This window comes from Ochotona princeps, chromosome 2 (genome assembly GCF_030435755.1).
Source record: "Ochotona princeps isolate mOchPri1 chromosome 2, mOchPri1.hap1, whole genome shotgun sequence".
In the NCBI taxonomy this organism is placed as follows: domain Eukaryota; kingdom Metazoa; phylum Chordata; class Mammalia; order Lagomorpha; family Ochotonidae; genus Ochotona; species Ochotona princeps.
In genome coordinates this window covers 33,945,487-33,967,500 of record NC_080833.1, presented here as the reverse complement: position 1 = coordinate 33,967,500, position 22,014 = coordinate 33,945,487, and the positions used below count along the sequence as shown (strand labels likewise).

General features: G+C 46.9%; 1 protein-coding gene across 2 annotated transcripts in view; it reads right to left on the bottom strand.

Moving 5' to 3' along the window:
• The window catches only part of ST3GAL3 (ST3 beta-galactoside alpha-2,3-sialyltransferase 3), a 226,482-nt gene that overhangs the window by 130,746 nt on the left and 73,722 nt on the right, over positions 1-22,014 (bottom strand). Inside the window, exon 3 of one of the 2 annotated variants that reach the window (XM_004591485.3) lies at positions 18,534-18,581. The exons of the other annotated variant lie outside the window; for it this stretch is intronic. Within the exon in view, the coding sequence (XP_004591542.1) occupies positions 18,534-18,581 (48 nt within the window). The remainder of the gene's footprint in view (positions 1-18,533; positions 18,582-22,014) is intronic. 2 annotated transcript variants of the gene reach the window in all.

Genomic DNA, 22,014 nt, shown 5'->3' with positions numbered 1-22,014 from the left:
AACTGATTATATCATTGTCCACACAGAGCTTTGCAGGCACAACTGTCTGCTGGCCTGTTGGTTTAAAGCCTCTCACACCCTCAATTTCAGTTTGTGGTTATTGCTCTTGGGTTTCTACATGCCAAGAAAATTCCCTTGCATCATTTAAAAAAATTTACCTTTTCCACCATGACCTCCTGAGTCATCAGCAACCGACCTGCCTTCAACCCAAGGCTCTTATCTGATGGGTACTTTGCTCTCAGCCTCAGCAGCACATTCAGGTTACTGACAACCTACTCTGTGTGCAGCAAATCCTGGGGTTCCCTGACTAGCAGGCATGCTTACACATCATCTTCAGGTGGTATAAACCAGAAAAGAAAGCAATCAGGCAGATGCAGGCATATGCTCTCTAGGCGAGCAGTTTCTTTGCCACACGGGCTTGAGCAGGGCCCAGGTGCCAGAACATTTTACGTTATACAAGTGTGTTCTTGGAGTTACATGAGAATCCGACTCCTACAAAGGAAATCACGCAATATTTCAGAGACAATTCCCCCTCTATAAGAGCAAGAATAAAGGCCTAGGGCCCACCAGTAGCACACTGATTCCAAATCTGTACTATGAACAGAGGACTCTGGAACTCCCAAGCCGGCCAGGCACAGTTTGCATGGACAGTGACACACAACTCTGCTAGCACCTAGATACCCTCCTCCCAGGTAACAAAGCAGCAAGGTGGCATGTTTAGTCTGGAGGCACAGCCTTCCTCTCTCAGCCAGGCTGGATGGCCCAGGATTACAAAAACTACTGATCAGGGAGCCCATGTGTGTTCTCTGCCAAGGTCCGGGCGGGATACAGCATGGGTGGTACACATTTCTGCCTTTCTCCATCTACACCTGCATCAAGTCAGATCTGTAAATGTATCATACATTTCTTCAGATACCTGAAGCCTTCAAAACTAACCATTAACTCTTGCATTGCCACTTCACAGGAGTGAGTCAATATTTTTGATCACAGCAAGATTCATACAATTTACAGGGAAAAACCAGAAAATTAATAAACCTCCTAGGAGAATCAGAAACTGGGCATGGACAAAAGCGAGCCATGCACCAAAACGTGTGTACCTGACAAAGAAACGTCTCTCACCTAAAGCCAAGCGATCAGAACCACAGAGAAAGCACAGAATGGGCCTCTCATCAGCACAGTGCAAACAAAGAAAACTGAGAAATCTGGCTCACAAAACCAGTGAGAATTCAAAAGATTTAGACAATTAGTAAATGTCAATTGACACAGAGAGCCTCGTATTCAACAATTAGACAATGCAAACTAAACACTGAAGAAAACTCACTGTCTTAATTAAAACTGTTTGAAAATATTTACTTTTATGTTTTATAGCAATTCCACAGTTAACATGGGGGCACTTCAAAAAGTACAAAAGAAATGAACATTACAGGGGCTGGCACTGTGGCTCAACAGGCTAACCCTCCACATTCAAAAGCCAGAATCCAATATGGGCGTTGGTTCATGTCCTGGCTGCTCCAGCTCTCTGCTTAAGGCCTAGAAAAAGCCGTGGAGGATGACACAAGTCCCTGGGTTCCTGCACCAGCATGGGAGACCCAGAAAAGGTTCCTGGCTTCTCAATTACTCACCTCCAATTGTTGCGGACATTTGGGGAGTGAACTAATGGATGGAAGACCTTTCCCTCTGTGTCTCACTACTCTAAAAATCTGCCTTCCTAATAAAAATTTTAAAAATCTTCAGAAAAAAAAAAAGAAATAAGTGAACATTACAAACCAAGTAGGCATGGATTTATTTCACCAAAATGAATTTTTTTTTTAAAAGATTTATTCATTTTATTACAGCCAGATATACAGAGAGGAGGAGAGACAGAGAGGAAATCTTCCGTCCGATGATTCACTCCCTAAGTGAGCCGCAACGGGCCGGTGCTGCACCAATCCGTAGCCAGGAACCTGGAACCTCTTCCGGGTCTCCCACGCGGGTGCAGGGTCCCAATGCATTGGGCCGTCCTCAACTGCTTTCCCAGGCCACAGGCAGGGAGCTGGATGGGAAGTGGAGCTGCCGGGATTAGAACCAGCGCTCATATGGAATCCCGGGGCATTCAAGGCGAGGACTTTAGCCGCTAGGCCACGCTGCCGGGCCCCAAAATGAACTTTTAATTCCATTAACATTTTGAAGCTTCCTAACATACTCCTGAATGCTTTCTTTATGCCCATTATAACTAATAGAATATAAAGAAATTATGCTTTCACAATGTCCCAAGTTTACCCTGTTTATCTTGGTATGGCAAATGTTATCTTTAAAAAAATGATTTATTTATTTTTGTTTGAAAGGCAAATTTAGACAGATAGAGATCTTTCATCTGCTGGGTTCACTCCCCAGATGGTTGTAATGGTCAGAGCTGAGCCGATCAGAAGACAGGAGTTTCTTTCAGGTTTCCTATGTGGGTGCAGGGGCCTAAGCACTTGAGCCATCCTCCACTGCTTTCCAAGGCCATAAGCAGCAAGCTGGATCAGAAGTGGAACAGCCGGGACATGAACTAGTGCTCCTATGGGATGCTGGGGTCACAGAAAAAGCCCACAAATGTCATCTTTTCTACCTACATTCTGATGTGCAAACACTTGGGAGCATAATGCAGTGAGATCCTGCCCTGGGACAAAAGGAGATTTTCTTGAAAGTTCCCTAAGCCAGGCAGCCTCCAGCCACCTGATCTAGGGGCTATTAAGCTTCAGGATAGGATTTGGGAATACAGCACATGTCGTGAGTCTAAGGTGAGAGTAGAGTTAACAATCTTTTTTTTTTTTTAGATTTTTTTTTTTTTTATTACAAAGTCAGATATACAGAGGAGGAGAGGCAGAGAGGAAGATGTTCCGTCCGATGATTCACTCCCCAAGTGAGCCGCAACGGGCCAATGCACGCCAATCCGATGCCGGGAACCAGGAACCTCTTCCAGGTCTCCCACGCGGGTGCAGGGTCCCAAACCTTTGGGCTGTCCTCAACTGCTTTCCCAGGCCACAAGTAGGGAGCTGGATGGGAAGTGGAGCCGCCGGGATTAGAACCGGCGCCCATATGGGATCCCGGGGTGTTCAAGGCGAGGACTTTAGCCACTAGGCCACGCTGCCAGGCCCAAGTTAGCAATCTTGAGGGATCACCTTCCTTTTCCATTTTAAAGAATCACCACCAGTTCCCATCAATTGTCACTGTACTTGGCACAAAGCAGATGCCTAGGAAGTAACTGTGACCACCGGTTTTGTGATGCAGTGGGTTGGACTTTTGCCTGTGATGCCAGCATCTCATGAGTACCAATTCAAGCTTGAGAGACTCCATTTCCAATCCAGCTCCCTGCTAATGGCCTGGGCAGGCAGCAGATGATGGCACATGTACTTGGGCCCCTGCCATCCATGTTGGAAACATACAGGAAGTTCCTGGCTCCTGCCTGCAGCCTGACCCAGCCCTGGCTGCTGATGTGGGGAGGGAGCCAGCATATGGAAGATTAATTGGTGTCTCTTTTTCTTCCTCTCTCTCCACACCCCACTTTGTCCCCTCCCTTCTCACTCCCTCTAACTTTGCCTTTCCAATAAACAACTCTTTCAAATAAAATCACAGCAACGGATGACAAACAGGAATTCTACCTGTTGAGGACAAGCATGAGAAGCACTATTCAAGTGGATAGTTTTGAGTTTTGTGGGATAAAGACACAGAGTTGGTTCTATTAGAAAATCACAATTCTTCCTTTACATGATGATTCTAAAAAGCCAGTGGGATAGGACAGCCCCCTGGGCAGAAAGAGGCTCCGAGCTCCAGTCTTCAGATTGGCTCAGCTCCGGCTACTGTAGTCGTTCGGGGAGTGAGTCAATGGATGGAAGACCTTCCTCTTTGTCTGTCCTCCTCTCTGTGTATCTGACTTTCCAATAAAAATAAAATAAAATTTAAAAAAAGAGGGGGAGCCTCGGGCGCTGATCTCTCAGCATGATGAATGGCTCAGCGCAAAGGGCACAGCAGCAAATGGAAGGAGGACCCACTTTAACCAAAATAGTCCTCTCACTTCTTAAAAAAATAACACTGTGCAGCCACCAATAAAAGTTGTGGGCTGTACTATGAGCTCCATGTGGATGAAGAAGTTGGCAACGGTTCTAAATGGACTGTGGGAAGTGCCTGAGCACCAGGCAGGTACTTACGCTGCTTTGTTACCCATATTCTCAATTTAATCTTGACAACCTCAGGAGGAGGCAGGTATCCACTTCCTGCCATAGGTAAAGAAACAGGGTCTCAAGTAGGGGAGATGGCGCCTGTGACTCCCCCCACCACTGAGTGCACTGGCTATGATGTCGCCGAGCCAGCCTGAGGCTGACGACTCTGAGGTTTCATTTCTGCACTGGCCGTACTGATTCTCAGAGGGACGAGGATGCTCTCGTCACAGGAGGCCTGACGTGGGTACAGTACTGTGCGTTTCCTCCCACCCAACCCCCGTCATGCCATGCATGAATCATGGGAGTGCACATGGGCCAGAAAAGGGCTGGTTAAGTGCAAACAGCTCCCATATCATCTCAAGCCAGGGAAATAAACCACAAACTGGGATCAATTAATCAAAGACTAACCAAAATAAGAGAGGCAGTCTTACAAAATAAACACAGAAAATCTCCCTGACCTAGAGTAAATTAACTGACCCGTAAAATAACTTAGAAGTTCTCAAACTAAACTCCAATCTCAGGGGGGTACACGTTGCTGTGGGGAAGACAAGAAGCCTACAAGAAGCTTCTGATAAGACGGGGTTCCTTGTGATGGGGTCCTCCATTCCAACATGGCTCAGCTGCTCTCCAGCAGCATGACCAGGGGCCAGTGCAGTGTGGAGCCCCCTTGGTTCCAGGCCACAGGGGGAACCCAGAGAGCCACCTCTCTCTGCAGCCTGGGGGCAGGGGGTGTCTCTGCTCCACATCTCTCTGTCCTGGGAGAACAGTGGGTGTCCTAGGGCTGAGAGATGCAGTGGTCAGTCCTGTCCATGATCGCAGGTGTGTCCAGGCGAAGCAAAGATTATGAGAGACGATATTCAAAAGAGCAGCTGGTGCAGGAAACACAAACCAATGGCTCGCTCTGTATGTAGTATGTGCTTTACATTTCAGAGTTCCCCAACTGGTAGAGTAGATAAAGTACAACAACTCCCTGCTGTGGTTTGAACGTTGGTGTCCCAAACCCAACTGAACCACCCATGGGCCTTGAGGGGCTTATGAAGGAGTTGATCACAGAGGCAAGACAACTGGTATGGTGGGTTTAGCAGGTGTTACTGACGTTCCAGTTCCAACTGCTCCACTTCCGACCCTGGTTCTATTAACATTCCTGGGAGGGCAACGGATGGATGAGGGCTCAAGTACTTGAGCCCCTGTCATTTACGTGGGAGATCTGCTCCTGCTCCTGGCTTTAGCATGCTACCATCTGGGAAGTAAACCAAGAGATGGAAGATAGATTCTCTCTCTCAGTCTTTCAAATAAACACATAATTCTTTTATTAAAACTTTCATTTATTTTTATTGGAAAGTCAGATTTACAGAGAGTAGAGACAGAAAGATCTTCCACCCACTGGTTCACTCCCCAAGTAGCTGCCATGGCCGGAGCTGAGCCAATCTGAAGCCAGGAACCAGGAGCTTCTTTTGGGTCTCCAAGGCATAGTAAGTTTAAGCCTCCACCTATAGTGCTGGCATCCCATATGGGCACTAGTCCGTGTCCCAGCTGCTCTACTTCTGATTTGGCTCCCTACTTATGGCTGGGAAAGCAGCAGAGTATGGCACAAGTGCATGGGTCCTTGCACCTAAGTGGGAGACCCAGAGAAAGCTCCCAGCTCCTACCTTCTGGTCCAGCTCTGGCTGTTGGTCATTTGGTTTTTTTTTTTTAATATATATATGTTTTATTAATTACAGTGCATTATGTGACACAGTTTCAAAGGCTCTGGGAATCCCCCCACCCCTCCCCCTGCCCTTCCCCCCCAATGGTGGATTCCTCCACCTTGTTGCAGTATTACAGATCAAATTCAGTCAAGATTCTTTCTTTGCATACATATACCAAGCATAGAGTCCAGCATCTTATTGTCCAGGTAAATTCAATAGTTTCTTGGGGAGACCATCTCTGGTCTGAAGGTAGAGCTGGCAGAATATCCTCCCAATCAATTGAAAGCCCCAACACAACATCAACAACAATTTACAACATTATGGAATTATTTTACATGGTATTGAGTAAACAATATGATAAAAAATGCAAGTTCTTAACCACATCTTGTGACTACTTCATTGACATTTCAATTTCAGTTTATACACAGAACTGGCTGCTATCCACCTTAAAATGGCTTTAGGGTACTATTCAGCTGTCTCATGTCTATTTTCATTTTTGTATTTAGCAGTTTATAGTGATGAAGCATAATTTTGCTGAATCTGGCAGATTTTAGGATAGTCTAAACTGGTTTATAACTCTAACAAGGCATTTATCAACAGTTGAGGTGCAGTATAGTTTTAGGAGGGGTGTGCAGAGAAATCTTCAATACCTTAGTGAGGAGTTATTAATTTTTGTGTCCTACCCAGTAAGGTATGTGTGAGTCCATGCTGACCATTTCCTGTCTGGTTCTAAGTTTTCCTTGTTGTTCTCTGCCTATCTATTCTAATGTGTGTGTGGCGGGGCAGGACTCTGGAGCGATCCTGATGGTCATTGCAAGAGAGGGTGGGGATCCAAAGTTTGTTGCAGTCATTTGGGAAGTGAACCAGCAGACTGATAGATCTCTCTCTCTCCTTTTCTCTATGTAACACAGCACGTCAAATAAAAGCAATAGATATTTCTTTTTTGAATAAATCTTTTAAAAAATTAAAAAGAGGCATGAGCATTTGGTCTGGTGGTTAAGATATCTGTACTGAGCAGGCACTGCGGTGCAGCACTTGAAGCCACTGCCTGCGATGCTGGCATCTGATGTGAATGCCAGTTCAGGTTCTGGAGATTCCACTTCAGACAGCTCCCTACCGAGACGCCTGGGAGCACAGCAAAAGATGACCCACCCATGTGAGAGACCAAAATGAAGATCCAGGATCCTTGACCTGGTCCAGCCCTGGCCATTGTGGCTATTTGGGGGAGTGAACCAACAGATGAAAGACTGTCTCTCCCTCACTCCACATAACGCTACTTTTCAAATAAATAAGAAAGGAAGGAAGAAAGGGAGTGGAGGGAGTGAGTGAAAGAGACAAATAAACTAAAGGAAAGATGTTTGTGTCTCCTATCAGAGAACCTGGCTTCTGCAGATAACACTCAGGGTCAGCACTGTGGTGCAGTAGTTAAAGCTGCACTGATGAACTGGCATCCCATGATCGGAATGCTGGTTTGAGTCCTAGCTGCTCTGTTTCCCACCCAGCTCCCTACTAATGTGCCCGGGAAAGCAGCTGTCTGTTCTCCAACTTGGACCTCTGCTGCCCATGTGAGAGCCCCAGACGGAGGTTCAGGATCTGCCTTGGACCAGCCCTGACTGCTGTGGCCATTTCAGGAGGGAATTAGCAGACTCTAGATGGATCTCTGCATCTCTGTTGACCTACCTTTTGAATACACAAATTAATAAATCTTACAAAGATTAAGATACACAAAATACATCATCATTTTAAAATGTCCACACTCATGGACAATTACACATCGTGAATGTGCCATATTTAACCCTTAAATATCCATTAAGTGGTAGACATTATTGTTCCTATTTTTCTACTGTTGAACAAATATTTACTGAACACCCGTTTCATGTTAGGCACTGTTCGAAGCACCAGAAGTTCAGTGCTGAACAAGATAGGTCCATGACCAAAAGAAACATGTGCCATAACAGAAAGGGCTGACAAGGTCCCAGTAGACAGGCAGACAGTTTAGAAGAATGACTGTTGGGAAGCAACGAGCATGTACTTAGGGAAGGAAGGAGCAGGCGGTCTGGGAAGCGGTCTGGGAAGGCCTTCTTGTGGGGGTGACACTGACACAGGCCCTGAAGACAGAGGACATAGCAAGCACAAAGGTCCCAGGGCCAGAGGACATCTGGCATCATCCAGGAAGAACAGGAATGCACCTGGCTGGAGGGCAAAGAGGAAAGGGCCTGGAAACCCAAGGAAACTTGTAGGCCTGAGTAGCCAGTGCACAGCACCCTGGAGCCACGGCCTTGGGCTTTATTCCAAGTGCAGTAGGAGGTCACCAGCGAGATTTCAGCAGTAACAAATCACTCTCTGATTTGTGTCTGTATAGGTTTTCTCTAGCTAACAAATAAGCACAAATAGATCAGTTAGGAGATAGGTAAAGATCTAGAGAAGAGGTGGTTCCTCTAACAGTGATACTAGAAAAAAACTCTGTATCAGGGCACACTGTGAAGACAGAACACAGGGCAGGGGGTGGGCTTATTTGACCCAGTGGTTAAACCACCAGGTTGGACACCCACATTGGAGTGCCTGAGTTGAAGTCCCAGGTCCACTTCTGATTCCTGCTTCCTGCTGATGCAAACTCTGGGCAGAAGCACATGATGGCTCAACTCATTGGGTTTCTGCCATTCAACGTAGGAGACCTGGATGGAGTTCTTGGCTCCAAACTTCAGCCAGGCCAAGTCTCGGCCACTGCAAGCATCTGGGGAATGAATCGGCAGGTGGGAGTGCTCTTTCTCTTCACTTCTCAAATTTAAAAAGTGGGAAGGAGAAATGGGGGGAGAAAGGGGAAGCAAAAAGAGGAGACGTGAGGAGAGAGGAAGAGTAAAGAAAGATAAAGTGATTCCTAAGTTTGTGATTTGAACAGACAAATGAGAAAAAGAAAAATGGAAGAGCTAGCTCCAGCATACAGATTCCATATACAGGTTTCATCAGATTTATATATAAGTGTCTTAATTTGGAGAAGCTAATGGCAATGAGTGACAATTAAAAAGCTCTTGATTTTCAGAGGCAGGCATTTGCACAATGGTTAAATTGCAACCTGGAATGCCCACCTCCTATTTCAAAGTGTCTGGTTCATATCCCAGCTACTCCTGACCCAATTCCCTTACAATGTGTAGCTGCCTCAGCAAGGTGATGGCTCAAGTGCTTAGGCTCTGCCACCCTTGTGTGAGATCTGGATTGAATTCTGGGCTCCTAGCTTTGTCCTGGTTCAGTCCAGCTGCCACAGGCACTGGACAGTGAACCAGTAGACAGAAGATGTTTGTCTCTCTGCCTCTTTTGCTGCTTTTTCAATGAAATGAAAATAAACAACTTTAAAATGTTTTTAAAATTAAGAATCTTAGTTTTTCAATTGTTCTGTTACCATACAAAAACCTTTTGGCAATTTCATATTACATATTGTCATATAGCTGGGCTCAGTTATTATTTCCAGGGATGTTTTGCTAAGATACCTTGGGGTTTTCCACGCAGGCAATTAAGTCATTTACAAGGACAGTGAGCTCTATTTTTTCCTTCATGATTTGTATCCCTTTTATTTCTTTTCCTTGCTTTTCTTCCGGGAGTGGTTCCTGATGTTAGGGAGAGACCCATCTTTTACCATCGAGTACGACATGTACTGTAGGTTTTATAGATGCCCTATATCAAGTGGAGGAAAGTTCCTTTTGGAGTTGGCTTAGTGTTTCCAGCTTAACCAGATGCTGAATTTTCTTAGATGATTTTTCTTCACCAACTGCTATGAGCATGAGAGCTTTTTAATTCAGTCAAATGATATGGTGGATTATACTGGGAGGTGATTTTCCACTGTGGAACCAGTTTTCTACACCCATGCTATAGCACTCCTGGCAATCAAATGTGAGAAGACCTAACTATTGTGTCCCCGTTACTTTTCCTACCTTACACTCCTCTCCTGGATTCAGCAACACTGATGGAAAATTTTTCTGGTATTGTGCCATGCATCACTGGGCCACTGCCTAATTCAAGTCTTTTATCTTCTGTGATTCAAACTGGACAGTTCCCATTGTTCTCTAATTTACTTTTTAAAGAAAAGATTTGTTGGGGCTGACACAGTGACTCAACAGGATATTCCTCCACATGAAATCACTGGCAACCCATATGGATGCTTGTTTGTGTCCCAGCTGCTCCACTTCTCATCTAGCTCTTTGTTTATGGCCTGCGATAGCAGTGGAGGATGGCCCAAGTACTTGGCCCCCTGCATCCACATAGGAGACCTGGAAGAAGCTCCTGGGTCCTGGCTTCAGATCAGCTCAGCTCCAGCTGTTGCAGCCATTTGGGGAGTGAACCACCAGATGGGAGATTTTTCTCTCTGTAGATCTAATCTGCCTTTCCAATAAAAAATAAATAAATCTTTGGGGAAAAAAAGATTTGTTTACTTATTTGAAAGATAGAGTTACAGAGATTAAGAGAGATCTTCCATTCATCAGTTCACTTCTCAGTGGCTGCAATGGCCTGGGCTGAACCAAGAGCCTCAGACTCCATCAGGATCTCCTATGCGAGTGACAGGCGCTTGAGCCCTTGGATCATCTTTCATTACTTTCCCAAGATCAAAGTAGACCATCTGGGAGTTGGACTGGTATTCGAAATAGGACATTGGCACCACAAGAGATGGCTTAACCCACTAAGCCATGCTGTGTGCTGCTGCACTGCTTCATTTTCAGGGATACTGACTTGTCCATCTGTCATCTTCATTTGCTATGGAGCCCATTTGCTGAGTTCTTTAAACTTGTTGTTCATTTTTTCCATTCTTTTATCTCCATGTGGTTCTTGATCCCTACTCCTCCCCTTCCCCCTTACTTCCTTCTTCTCTTATTCTAAGACTTTTCTTTCTTTCCATGCATGTCAACAGCTCTTACTTTTGCAAACTATCTAGAGTCTTTGTCAGATTATTCTACCATCTGTCTCATCCTAGAACTGGCATTAGAAACCATGTTTTTCTGTGTGAATTAAAGAGTTTCTGGGTTCTTCACATGATGATTAATCTTGGCTCATAGCCTAGATATTTTGAATACTGTGTTATGAAACTCTAGCTTTTGTTCAAATCCAGCGGAGAATGCTGGTGTTTTTCATTTACAGACAAATGATCAGTTTTGATTCAGACAGCAAGTTCCAACCAGCCTCCTGTGAGTTGGGGCTGGACAGCAGGTTCACTTCTGAGGCTGCTGGCCAGATGAGTTCCCTGTATGTACCAGCCAGCATCCAGTCCAGGGCTGGGGCAGTGGACCACGCCATAGCGCAGTTCTGAAAGTCCCTGAGACGGCTCTCCTGAGCTCCTCCTCCCTCTGCTTTCTGGCTCCTTGGGCTGCCGCTTAGTGGTCCTCCGGCCAGCAGAAAAGGCCTGAGTGACAGCATTCTGCCATCAGTTTCCCGTACAAGTGCACACTTCATACCAAGTGGCAGGAAGGCAGAAAGAGGGGGGGAAAAAAGCAACCCAAACTGCATCCTGCCTTCTTGGAACCACAGTTCTTCTGACTGGAGAGGAGGCGTGTCTCCTCCCTTGGTGTTAGCTGCTTGAAGGCCCTGCTGCTGCCATGGTCAGGACCACCATGGTGACACCGGGTAGGAGCTGGGCAGAAGGGAACAGAGGAACCCCCCCCAACCCCTGCCATACACACACAGCAAACACACCAATCTCAGTTTCAGAAGCTACTTCCTTCCTTAGTTTCATTTTTTCCTTTCTTTCTTTCCTTCTCCCTCTCTCCTTCCCACCCTCTGTCCTTCCCTCCATCCACCTGTCCATCACTCCCTCCTTCTCTCACAATTGAGATTTTATTTCTCTACATAAAAGGCACAAGAGAGTGATGGGTAGGTAGGCAGACACAGAGAGATCTACTGGCTCATTCCCCAAATGGCCACAGTCGCCAGTGCCAGGTCAGACTAAAAGCAGGAGCATGGACTACATCTGGATCTCCCAAGTGGGTCAGGGGCCCCAGCACTTGCGCCATCTTCTGCTGCTTTCTCAGGCCACAAGCTGGGAGCTGGACTGCATGTGGACTTGGACTGGTGTCCATATGGGATGATGGCATCACAGGAGGAAGCTTAAGGTACTGTGCAGCAATACGGATCCCTTTGGAACCCTTTACTGACCCCAGGCCACTTGAGACCCTTCCCTGGTGTTCTCTGTGGTCAGTGTCCACTGTTGGGTTCTGTGCTGCCTCTGTCCAGGACATGGGACATTGGAGGAATAAAGGAAACTGCACTGCTGCTTTGGAAATATGCTGAATTTTGGTGTTTTCACTCAATCTTTCTGTTACTGTTTATGTTCTACAATCCTCAGACAGTTGCTAAATGGTTTCTGTCCAAGCCTTCGGTTACACTCAGGAGCAGAAAGGGGATGAGTGTACTCACTCCATCTTACCTAGAACTGGGACTTTTTTTTTTTTTTTTTTTTTTTTTTGCTACCTTGCCAGGCCCAATCGGTCCTAAATTAAAGCAGACTTCGAATCCTCCAAGAGGAGAGAGTCAGTAAGACAGCCAAGTGCTCACCCACACCAGCTTTCACAGGGAACCAAAGACAAATCTGGGAGCTTCCTCCCCTGGACCGCAGTCACTTACAGACTATGACCTTATATGATTCCAAGAGGGTTGGAGCCTGAGAACCAAAACTTCCCACAAAAGCCTTGATGAGGGAGAAGACAAAGAACGGCTTGGCTGAGAATATGGACTCTGGGGTCAGAGTTCAAATCCTGGTTCTGCCATTGGTTTGTTAATTGAGGCTGGGTGGCTTAGTTCTTTGGGCATCAATTTTCTGAGCTAGGGAAAATGAGGGTAATATCAGCATGTATTTCAAAGTACTGTTCTGAGACCTTAAATGAGTTAGCACACACAAAAATGACCCTGCCCTATCTGTTCCTAGAAACAGCCAGACAGAGTTGGCATTGTGGCTGAAAACTGCTACCTACAATTTTGGCATCGAATATGAGTGTCAGTTCAAGCCCTGGCAGCAGAACTTCTGATCCAACTCCTTACTAATGTCTGAGAAAGAAACAAAAGATAACCCAAGTGCTTGGGCCCCTGCCACCCCTGGGGAAGACATGCATGTAGTTTCAGGATTCCAGCTTTGGTCTGCCCAGCTTCAGCCACTGCAGCCACCTGGGAGAAAACTACAAGAGAGATCTCGCTCGCTCATTCATTTATTCACTGTCTATCCCTACCTCTCTCCAACTCTGCTTTTCAAATACTTTTTTAAAAATAAATCTTTTTTGGGCCTGGCAGCGTGGCCTAGAGGCTAAAGTCCTCGCCTTGAAAGCCCCGGGATCCCATATGGGCGCCAGTTCTAATCCCGGCAGCTCCACTTCCCATCCAGCTCCCTGCTTGTGGCCTGGGAAAGCAGTGGAGGACGGCCCAAAGCTTTGGGACGCTGCACCCACGTGGGAGACCCGGAAGAGGTTCCAGGTTCCCAGCTTCGGATCGGCGCGCATCGGCCCGTTGTGGCTCACTTGGGGAGTGAATCATCGGATGGAAGATCTTCCTCTCTGTCTCTCCTCCTCTGTGTATATCTGGCTGTAATAAAATGAATAAATCTTTAAAAAAAAAAAAGATTTATGTTTTATTTATTTATTTATTTTTTTATAGTGAGCTGCAACGGACCGATGCGCGCCGATCCGAAGCCCGGAACCTGGAACCTCTTCCGGGTCTCCCACGCGGGTGCAGTGACCCAATGCATTGGGCCGTCCTCAACTGCTTTCCCAGGCCACAAGCAGGGAGCTGGATGGGAAGTGGAGCTGCCGGGATTAGAACCGGCGCCCATATGGGATCCCGGGGCTTTCAAGGCGAGGACTTTAGCCGCTAGGCCACGCCGCCGGGCCCTCTTTTTTTTTTTTTTTTTTTAAAGATTTTATTATTATTACTGGAAAGCCAGATATACAAAGAGGAGGAGAGACAGAGAGGAAGATCTTTCATCCGATGTTTCACTCCCTAAGTGAGCCGCAACGGGCCGGTGAGCGCCAATCCGATGCCAGGAACGAGGAACCTCCTCCAGGTCTCCCACGCAGGTGCAGGGTCCCAAGGCTTTGGGCTGTCCTCAACTGCCTTCCCAGGCCACGAGCAGGGAGCTGGATGGGAAGTGGAGCTGCCGGGATTAGAACCGGCGCCCATATGGGATCCCGGGGCGTTCAAGGTGAGGACTTTAGCCGCTAGGCCACGCCGCCGGGCCCTAAAAATAAATCTTAAAGACAAAAAAATCACTGGGCACATCGTGGCACAGCAGGTAAAGTATGATCTGTGAATGGAATACAGGTATGGGTGCTGGGTCATATCTGGCGGCTCCACTGAACAACCAGCTTCCTGTGTAAGAGGCTGCAAACAGCAGCACATAATGACCCAAGACCCTGGGGTCTTGCCACCTGTGTGGGAGGCCTGTGGGGCTCCTGACTTCAGCCTGGCTTAGCCCTAGCCCTTCTGGCTACCTTGCGGAGTCTACAAGAGGATGGATGACCAACCTCTCTGTCCCTCCCTTTCTCTGTAGAATTTCACATAAACAAACAAACAAATCTTTAAATTAAAAAAAAAAAGCCTGGATACCTTATTAAAAACAATTTGTCCCATGCTTGACAACACAGATTATGTTCCTTTCATTAAAAATGTGAAGTATGGCATCCGGCATGGTAGCCTAGTGGCTGGAGTCCTCACCTTGAGCTCCTGGGATCCCACATGGGTGCCAGTTCTAATTCCAGTGGCCCCACTTCCCATCCAGCTCCCTGCTTGAAGCCTGGGAAAGCACTTGAGGATGGCCCAAGGCCTTGGGATCCTGTACCCATGTGGGAGACCCAGAGGAGGCTCCAGGCTCTTGGCTTCAGATCAGTGCAGCTCTGGCCATTGCAGGGGCTTACGGAGTGAGTCAGCAGACAGAAGAACTTCCTCTCTGTCTTGCCTCCTCTCTGTGTATCTGCCTTTCCAGTAGAAATAAGTAGTATGTGCCCGGTGCAATAGCTACCTGGCTAAATCCTTTCCTTTCAACCACTGCGATCCCATGTGGGTCCCAGTTTGTATTCTGAATGTTCAGCTTCCCATCCAGCTCCCTGCTTGTGGCCTGGGAAAGCAGTCTAGGACAGCCCATAGCCTTGGGACTCTGCACCTACATGGGAGACCTGGAAGAAGCTCCTGGCTGCTTGCTTCAGATAGGCTTAGCTCTGGCCATTGTGGCCACTTGGGGAGTAAACCAGCAGATGGAAGATCTTTCTCTCCTTCTCTCTGTAAATCTACCTTTCCAATTAAAAAGAAGAAGTATGAGATGCAGTGGGTAAAGCTGCTGCCCATAAGGACAATATGGGCATCCCATATGGACACCAGTTTGAGTCCTGGCTGCTACGTATCCAATCCAGCTTCCTGCTAATGAAGCTGGAAAAGCAGCAGAAGACTGCCCATGTCCTTGGGCCCTGCACCCATGTGGCAGACCAGGAAGAGTTCCTATCTCCTGACTTCACACTGGCCCCAGTTACAGCTGTCACAGCCATATGAGGAGTGAAACAGCAAATGGAAGATTTGTGCTCGCTCTCTCTCTCTCTCTCTCTCTCTCTCTCTCTCTCTCTCTCTCTGTGTCTCTGTGTGTGTGTGAGTGTTTAACTCTTTCAAATAAACAGCCATTTTAAAAATGTAAAATATAGCAAATACATAACAAAGTACAAAAAGATGAACATACAGCCTAACATTATTTAAAACAGCCCATGCCCATTAGAAAGAATTTGAGAGGGCCCCGTATGATGGCTCAAAGGTCAAATCCTCACCTTACAAGCACCAGGGTCCCATATGGGTGCCAGTTCATGTCCCAGCTGTTCGACTTCCCATTCAGCTCCCTGCCTGTGGCCTGGGAAAACAGCAGAGGATGGCCTAGAGCCTTGGGACCCTGCACCCACATGGAAGACACAGAAGGAGCTCACCAGTGGATAGAAGATCTTCCTCTCCTCTTTCTGCCTTTCCAATAAAAATAAGTAAACCTTAAAAAAAAAAAAAAAGGAAAGAATCCGACATGGGTGGGCGTTTGGCAGATGAGTAGAACAGTCAGGATGCTGCCTGAGGTACTACATCCCATACAGAGAACCTAGATTTGAGCCCCAGCTCTGCTCTCAGCTCTAGGAGACAGCTTAGGCACTTGGCTCCTTGCCATCCACACAGGAGTCCAGGACTGAGCTCTTGGCTTCTGGTTTCGGCCAGGCCCAGCCCTGTCATTGTGGGCATCTGGGGAATGAACCAACGGTTGGGAGAACTCGGCCTCTGTCTCTCCCTCTCTGACTCTGCCTTTCAAATAAATAAAATTTAAAAAAAAGAAAGGCAAAAAACAAAAGAAGATGACAGCATTCTAGAAGCTCCTGGTGCCCATCCCTCAACACGCCCTAGAACACTACTATCCTAGCTATTATGGAATTCAATTCCTGCTTTTCTTTATTGTTCTAACACCATATTGTGTTATCCAAATAAATACAGTTTAACTTGCTTTTGAATTTCATATAAATGGAAAACCACAGCATATGTTCTCTTTTGTCTGGCTTCTCTCAGTCAACAGTATGTCCTCAAGATTCACCCATGTTGTTTCATCTATCTATAGCTTGCTTGCTTTATTGTTCCATACAAACTTAACATGCATACTCACTTAGCTGTTATACAGCTGGACTGTGTTTGCACAATGCTCTCATGAACATCCTCATACCTGCATCCTGGTACATAAAAACCATCACTTCCCCTGGCCAGCATTGGGGCACAGCAAGCTAATGCACAACCTGTGACACCAGCATCCCAAAGTCCTGGCTACTCCACTTCTCATTCAACTCCCTGCTTATGCCCCTAGAAAAGCAGTAAATGATGGTCCAAGTACTTTGGTTCCTGTCACCCCCACGGGAGACCCAGATGGATTTCCAGGCTTCTGGCTTTGACCTGGCCCAACTCTGGCCATTGTGGTCACTTGAGGAGTGAACTGGTGAATGGAAGATCAATCCCTCTTTACAAATGTTACCTTTCAAATCAATAAAATAAATCTTTTTTTTTTTTTTTTTAAGGAGCAGGGACTGGCACAGTGACTTACAGTCTCATCTTCTGCCTGCAGTATTAGCATCCCATACGGGCACCATTCAAGTCTGGCTGCTTCACTCCTGATCCAACTCTCTGTCTATGGTCTGGGAAAGCTGAGGAGGATAGCCCAACACCTTGGGCACCTGCACCCACATGGAAGACCCAGAAGAAGCTCCTGGCTCCTGGCTTTGGACTTACCTAACCCCAGCCATTGAGACTATTTGGGGAGTGATGGAGAGTTTAGATTTCTCCCTTTCTCTTTGTCTCTCTTCCTCTCTACGTCTTTCAAGTAAAATAAATACAACTTTTAAAATAAATTAATTTCAAAAAAATTTTTTTAAAGCATTTGCTTCTGCAGGGAATGTACCTACAAGAAGAACCACCAAGCCCTGGGGTATGTGTGGATTCATGATTAGTGCAACATTCTTGTTCTGTCCAAAGCAGTTGTGCCAATTCACTCTCCAATAGTAGAGACTCAAGAGCTTCCACCACCTCACAGCCTTGCCAGCCGTGGATCTGCCAAGCCTGGCAAGTTCTGCTATTTGCTGTATGTGTGGTGGTACCTTGCTGTGATTCTGATCTGTATTTCCCTGAGTACTAGTACCACCAAACGTCTTCTCTTAAGGGAGTCTTTTGATTAACAGAAGTTCCCAACTGTAATAATAAAAGTGATCAATCTTTTCCCATCTAAGCACAACCTTTGAGCTTCTATCTGCACTCTATCTGAAAGCAACTTCTGCTACTTCAGCACTTGGGGGAAAAGGGCACCCTGAGCGTATAAGGTACAGGAAAGCAAGATGAAAAGGAGGAGAGCAAAGGCTCTAAGGACGGACTGAGACAAACAGCCCAGTGCAGGCTGCTTCCTTTCCGTTAGCATTTGTTTCTTCGCTGCCATTAGAGCCACCAAAGCTATTATGAGGGATGAGTGAGAGGTGTCCAGGCACTCAGCACAATGCTGGCTCACTGTGGGCCCTCAGGACACAGTGGGAGCTGTAATAATCATACTCTTTTGTTCGCTCCATTCCAACTGCCTGAGCCTCAGAGCAATTCTGTGAAATATCAACCACTAGACGGGTTGGTTTCACTACTAAGCTAAACCATCCGAAACAGTTAGCAAAGTCTCCCTGGTGTTTTCAGGCCACACTCAGTGTCAGTGAGCCCACCAGTTTTCCTGAAAGTCACAGGGCATAGATGTTTTAACACCCAAGTCAAGGCATCCTGGGGTTCCCAGGGAAGCTGACAGCAGCAAGCACAGTCATGCCAAGCAGGGAGACAGCAGGGCTGCCCTAGGCCTCAGTGAGCCTGGCCAAAGGGGCGGGGTAACCCATGTGTGTGTTCTGTGCTGTAAACACAAGCAAGATGGCGGGGCGCGGGGGGGGCGGGTGTCTTCCACATGTGTCTGGCCTGAGTGCACGCACAGTACTGTTTCCTCTCCTGGAGGAGGCCTGGCCTGTACCTGAGTATACAGAGGGAGGTGGAGGGGTAAACGGATAACAGACAATTGTGAAACAGTCCCTTGCCCACCGCCCCCCAGTTCCCAGCTCATTAGGCTGTACCACCAATACAGCCAGCACCAATGCTGAAAAGGCGGCAGAGTGGGGAGAACTGGTACCTGAGCCTAGCGTCTGTCCAGCGGAGTCAAAGGAAAGAACCACTGAATCTGCAACACAAGAGGACAAGTTCATTTCTCTCTGTTTCTTACAGTAAAAACAAAACAAAACAAAAACCAAGTTCCCCACTACTTCTGCCCAAACCCTCCCCCAAGAGGGGACAATCAGGCTGGAGGCCAACCAGGCAGACAGTCTCCCCCAGCCACACCATCCATCCCCATGCCAGTCGGCTCTGCCAAGCCCAGCACCCTTGCCTCCTGCCACTGGCACGAACATCTCAAGGCAGGGCAATACCCAAATTCATTAAAAGTATTTCCTGCCAGATTAGGGGCACACTATCTCCTTCTTGCTTCTCATAATGAAAATAAAATTGGAACAAAGTGAAAAGAAACTTCCCTCCGGCATCTGTTAAAGCCATTAGCATTTCCCCTTTGACCTCTCCCTTTCTACTACTCAACATGTCCAACTGTTTATTATTTTAAAACCAGAAAAATGCTATTCAACAAGGGAGATGGGAGTGCGCAAAACACATGCCATGAGGACCTATGCTAACCCTGCAGGGAGAACCAAGGAGGGCCCAAGCTTGCACAGAGGAGAGAAGGGAGTGCTCACAACGCAGTCATCCTTCCATTCACTCACATGATCAGCAAATATGCACAGTGTGTTTACTATGTGCAAGGAACTTCATCATGACTTTGAGGTATCACAGTAAGCAAAAAAAAAAAAAAAAAAAAAAAAGCATCATCTCTATTCTCAGGATCTCCCTGCCATCAGGCAAAGATACAAAGTGGCTGAAGAACAAATGTTGAACTAGAAATGGACACTGTGAAAATGAAAACAGAGTGCTGTCCAAGTCTGTATTAGGAACCAGACTGAGCAAGAAGGGGAGTGGGTGCTAGACAAGGTACATGTCCCCAAGAGGTGACTGTCAGCCAGCAGGTGAAGGACAAGGGAAGGTCAAGCCAACAAGAAAAGCATGGGTGTCCCAGGCAGGGATGAGGTCATGGGTGAACCTGGGCTTCTGAGCCACAAGATTAGAACATCAAAAGCAAATGCCGTCCAGGGAGAACTAAGGGGATCTTGACTAAGAGGATGCTCTATGTGGTTAAAGACTGTGTCTCCTACACCATTCCTTCTTACAAAAACAGCCAAACCAAAGTGATGATAAAAAGCCAATGAACAAGTTATCAAAAAAAAAAAAAAACAAACTACAGAAAAGAGGCAGCAAAATAATCTGAAGCTCAAGATAACCCAAGAGACTCCAGACTCAAGATGGATCCCTCACGACAAAGGTGTGCCAGATGGATGCACAGAGGACCAGGGTCTACTGCCACACTCCCACTCTGGCATTCTCCAAATCTCACCCTGTGTGCCATTTTCTCTCAGTGCATGTAGAAAAGCTCTACCTGTGACAGCACATGTATGGTAAGAGTTCTCTGCCTCTGTACTCCACACCCAGCTCCGGGGTCGCTTGCCCCCATTGTTAGGCCGAGTGCTTCCAGTGCGGCTTTCTTCACTACATCACCGCCAAGCCTCCTGGCTCTCAGTAACTACTGCTGAGAGATGAATGGATCACAAAGCCACAGACAATCCTTCAGTATTTTTTCTCAGAACCATGCGAGCTGGAGGATATGGTTTCCACTGAAGACCCATAGGCAGGTATGGGCAGATCCATACGCTTTGAATTCTACCAATGAAAGGGGGAGGCTGATTTTTCTTTCTTTTCTTTTCTTTTCTTTTCTTTTTTTTTTTTTTACAACAACAACAACAACAAAATCACAGAGGCATGACTGGAACACTTGGCTGACCTGAGAGAGGCGACAGCCCTATCCAGCAAAATCAATGTTTAATGCCTAACTCATTCACTTGTTCTCATATCTGTCTCCCTTCAATAAAGGAGAAGGCTGCCTCCCACCTAGAACGAATGCACACACACAGCGCAGGACTCATTTAGGTTGAACTCAGTGACCTACAGGATGAGCAGGGCTCTGCAGCAGTCACCACAGTACAGATGCAGAGCATTTCCATCACCCCCAGCACAACCTCAGTGCTCACTTCCAACCACCCCTGCTCCCACCTTCAGCCCCAGGCCACAACTAAGTTAGTGACCCACTCGGCATGCTTGCTTTTCTTAATCCCCTTTTGCTGGGACCACGTGTCTGCCTCCAGCTTAGGCCAACCACATCTATTCTCTATACCTGTTCCTCCAGAAAGCACACCACATTGTATCTTGGCTCCAGATTAAAACCTTTCAGTGCCTTCTCATGGCCTCTAAAACAAGCTTCAAACCCTGATATTCAAATGCATTTCTATTTTCCCTCATCTGCCAGGTCTCCCATGTACCGGATATGACAAACTACCTGTATCACGCCAAAGAGATCTGTGCCTCCCTGCCTTCAGGTGATGTCTTCTTCACACATCTTCACTCTCATTTTGGGTGACTTTCCTTACTCATGTACTTCAGAGAGAACCTTCAGCTTCTCTTTCATTACTGAGATCACCCCATGCTACCTGAACAAACCCCGATCCCCAAACGGACCAAACATCCCCCCTCCACTTCCTTCACCCCTCACAAGTATTATCAAGAGGCAGGGCTGCATAAGGCAGCTTTTATCTTCCAGACCAGGCAGAGATGAGCGAGCAGATGCTGGGACACAGGTTTCCGGAAGGAGTGAGGGAAACTTCCCTCTATGGATGGTCTTGGCAGGGAGAGACAGTCCAAGTCCCGGGAACTGTTGCTTGTGGAAGCAGAGGAAGGCTGCTTGAGAGTGCACCTCCTTCAACCTGAGCGGACGCAAGTGAGGCTAGCAATTTCAAGAGGAAGTTACTGACACATTCATGTTTTGTGTCCGTTTTGATGAATCTTGCTTTGAGCGCGGACAGCACAGACTTCAGAAACGGTCTGCTCATTCATTATTTGTGTTTATTCTAAATGATGTGAGATTATTTTAGTTATAAACCACTTTGATGGCTAACGGGAAAACTGAGTGTTCTACACACTGAGACGTTTGCTTTGCAAGAAACAGAGCAAAGATTACTCAGATTTTGGCCTCTCGGGCTAACAAATGTGTCGTTTTTACTCAGGCACTCCAGGCAACAGCTGTTTCTGGCTCACAGGCCAGAGGCAGCCATGTGGTGCCCCACACAAGTGACCCAACAGAATTCCAGACCAAGGCACAACAGGGCCTGGCTGCACAGGATTTTGTTCAACGAGGAAACCTAGAATTTACTGGAAATGTTTTATTATGGTCAGATGTTTCCTGTGTCTGGTTTCTGAAGCGGAATAAAAGAAATATAAAGAGAACCACAAAGAATGGGGCTTAGTCTTCCTGGCCAGGCACGAGGTAGAGGATGAATGAACCCTGTGTCGGGGCACTATCTGTCCTGGGGAAGCACTCCTAACACCCATCTTTGGCCATTCACGAGGAGTGAGCCCTTGAGATGGGAGGAGGAATTCCAGAAAGGCTGCTCCCGCAGGCACCG